Genomic DNA, 2,364 nt, shown 5'->3' with positions numbered 1-2,364 from the left:
CGACATCAGCTGCCGTCATCTCCGTCCTTGGCTTTCGCCATCCCCGCCCTTGGTGCTGTCGTCCCCATCCTTGGTGGTCACAGTCCCTGTCCTTGCCAGTCACCCTCCCCTTCCTCAGCGGTTGCACTCCCCATCCTCTGTCATCATCCCCGTCCTCCGCAGTTGTCATCACTGTCTTCGGCATTCGTCGTCCCCCTCCTTGGGATACGTCATTGATCGTCATCCCTGTCCTTGGTCGTCATCCTCTCCATCCTCCATAGTTGGAGTTCCTGTCATCAAGGGTCGTTGCACCCGTGTAATACTTTTAAAATTTACAATAGATATTTCTTCACTATTCTTCATCCATAAGCGTCATCAGTCATCCTCATCATCAGTTTTGTCATTCCCGTCATGACTGAGTACACTTCCTTTAGTCATCCATCCGTCACTCCAATCGATGACAGATGACATTTTTTGGATGGACGGATGGCATCCAACAAGCCTAGGCATCACAATGAGTTCTACTAAATATGGTCATTAACTGGCCAAATCGATGAAGGGTTCTCCGGCCAATTCAACATACCCGAGGCAAACAAAATGCGCCATTTTTCACATCTATGCGAAACACTAGCTGAATCAACGAAGAAGATGCATTATAGACCAACAGGGGTATTAATTGTCCCTCTAAGTAGACATCACCGTAAGAATCCGGTTACGGGTTTCTAAATCTATCACATCCCACTCTCGATCCCTTTTCTCTCCATCTACAACGTCTTCTCGATTATCTTCTCTTCTAAGTAGACATCACCGTAAGAATCCGGTTACGGGATTCTATATCTATCACATCCCACTCTCGATCCCTTTTCTCTCCATCTACAACGTCTTCTCGATTATCTTCTCTTCTAAGTAGACATCACCGTAAGAATCCGGTTACGGGATTCTATATCTATCACATCCCACTCTCGATCCCTTTTCTCTCCATCTACAACGTCTTCTCGATTATCTTCTCTTCTCGTCTTCCTGCTCTCTCCTTTTCTGCCCCTATCTTTCTGCAAACGATTCGTCATCCAAATCACTGTCGATCTTCTAAATCCATAATCGTTAGACAGAGACGATACACACCGAATGAACAAAGATGGAAAGAAGAGCGTCCGCTCAATGTCTCGGTGATTAATCACAGGTCGGAAAAGGTCTCCGCTTACATCAAGGAGAGGAGACCTCTCCATTCACAGAGAACAAGAGAGGAGAAACAAGCAGCCGGCATACCCTCCAAATCTAAGAGTTTCACTCGACGGTAACCTGGCCAACCATGCCGGCACCCTGGTGAGGCGAGCAGTAGAAGGAGTAGGTCCCTTTCTCGCTCAACTTCACGGTGTAGGTCTCCCCCGGAGCGTTGAGCAGGCTCTCCTCGTCCATTGAGATAGCGCTCACCTTCACGCCTTCCGGTATCTCGTCCTCATCGAAGATCACGTTGTGGGGGAACCCAGCGTTGTTCTTGAACACGATCTCCTCTCCGGCCTTCACGGAGAACTTAGACGGAACGAAGGCCAGCCCTCCGTCGCTGCTTCCCAGCAAGACCTCAATGGCCATGGCGTTGCCCGCGAACAGAACGCCGGCCGCGGCCGCCGCGACGGCGGCGCCGACGACGGTGTCCTTCACGGACGAAGCCCTCACGGACAGCGCAGCCGGCGGCGCCACCAGCCTCGGCGCGGCAGCCGCTACCTTCGCGGCGGACGACCCGGCCTTCAGGCCCTGGAACCGCGGGATGGTCACCGTCGCCGCCGCAAAGCTCGCCATTTCACCGAAGAGAAGAGGAAGGCAGACGATAATCTGAGTAAACCCGGAAAGGATAATCTGATGGGTCTATCCGCCTTCTATCGTATACTGATATACAGAGAAGAGACCTCCCAACGTGTGGCGGGTGTTCCATACGATAGAGGATAGGATAAGAGGGCTCATCTTATTCGCTATCTTCTCAGCCAAATCCCACGACGTGGCAGATTTATCCTGCCCTGGCGGCCTCGCCACAGGATAATCAATGGCCATGGAATGGCGACGTGGCTGGATGTTAAAATTATCCCGGGGAGACAGCGGACCGCGGAGTAGCGAGACGTAGAAAGAGCTTGTAACGATTGTAAGCAATCTAGCGTCGCTACTGGTCTTATACTTATATAGGTCGCGCTGAGACTCTTCCTCAATGACAGTACGATGTCAGTCTATGGAGCCAGTACAGGCTCGGCTGGTACAAGTCAGTACAGGCTCGTAGATGCAAAATGTCGTCACCGTCGTACTACTGCAGGCATTCCCATGCAGTACGAGAGTTGATCTGATAGAGGAAGGGTATGGAGAAGTTATTGGTTTACAGCCATGGCAATCAATTCTCAA

The 2,364-nt window shown here is 51.1% G+C and overlaps 1 protein-coding gene across 1 annotated transcript; it reads right to left on the bottom strand.

Annotated features, from left to right (window-relative positions):
- Positions 1-1,117: 1,117 nt before the first annotated feature.
- On the bottom strand, positions 1,118-2,070 carry LOC144711685 (plastocyanin-like). Its single transcript, XM_078585687.1, has one exon. The coding sequence runs from the start codon at positions 1,774-1,776 to the stop codon at positions 1,264-1,266; it is 513 nt and encodes a 170-aa protein (XP_078441813.1). The 5' UTR covers positions 1,777-2,070; the 3' UTR covers positions 1,118-1,263.
- Positions 2,071-2,364: the final 294 nt, after the last annotated feature.

Source organism: Wolffia australiana, chromosome 14, assembly GCF_029677425.1.
Source record: "Wolffia australiana isolate 7733 chromosome 14, ASM2967742v1".
Lineage (NCBI taxonomy): Eukaryota > Viridiplantae > Streptophyta > Magnoliopsida > Alismatales > Araceae > Wolffia > Wolffia australiana.
Note: the sequence above shows the minus strand (reverse complement) of the source record. Positions and strands in the feature narration are given on the sequence as shown.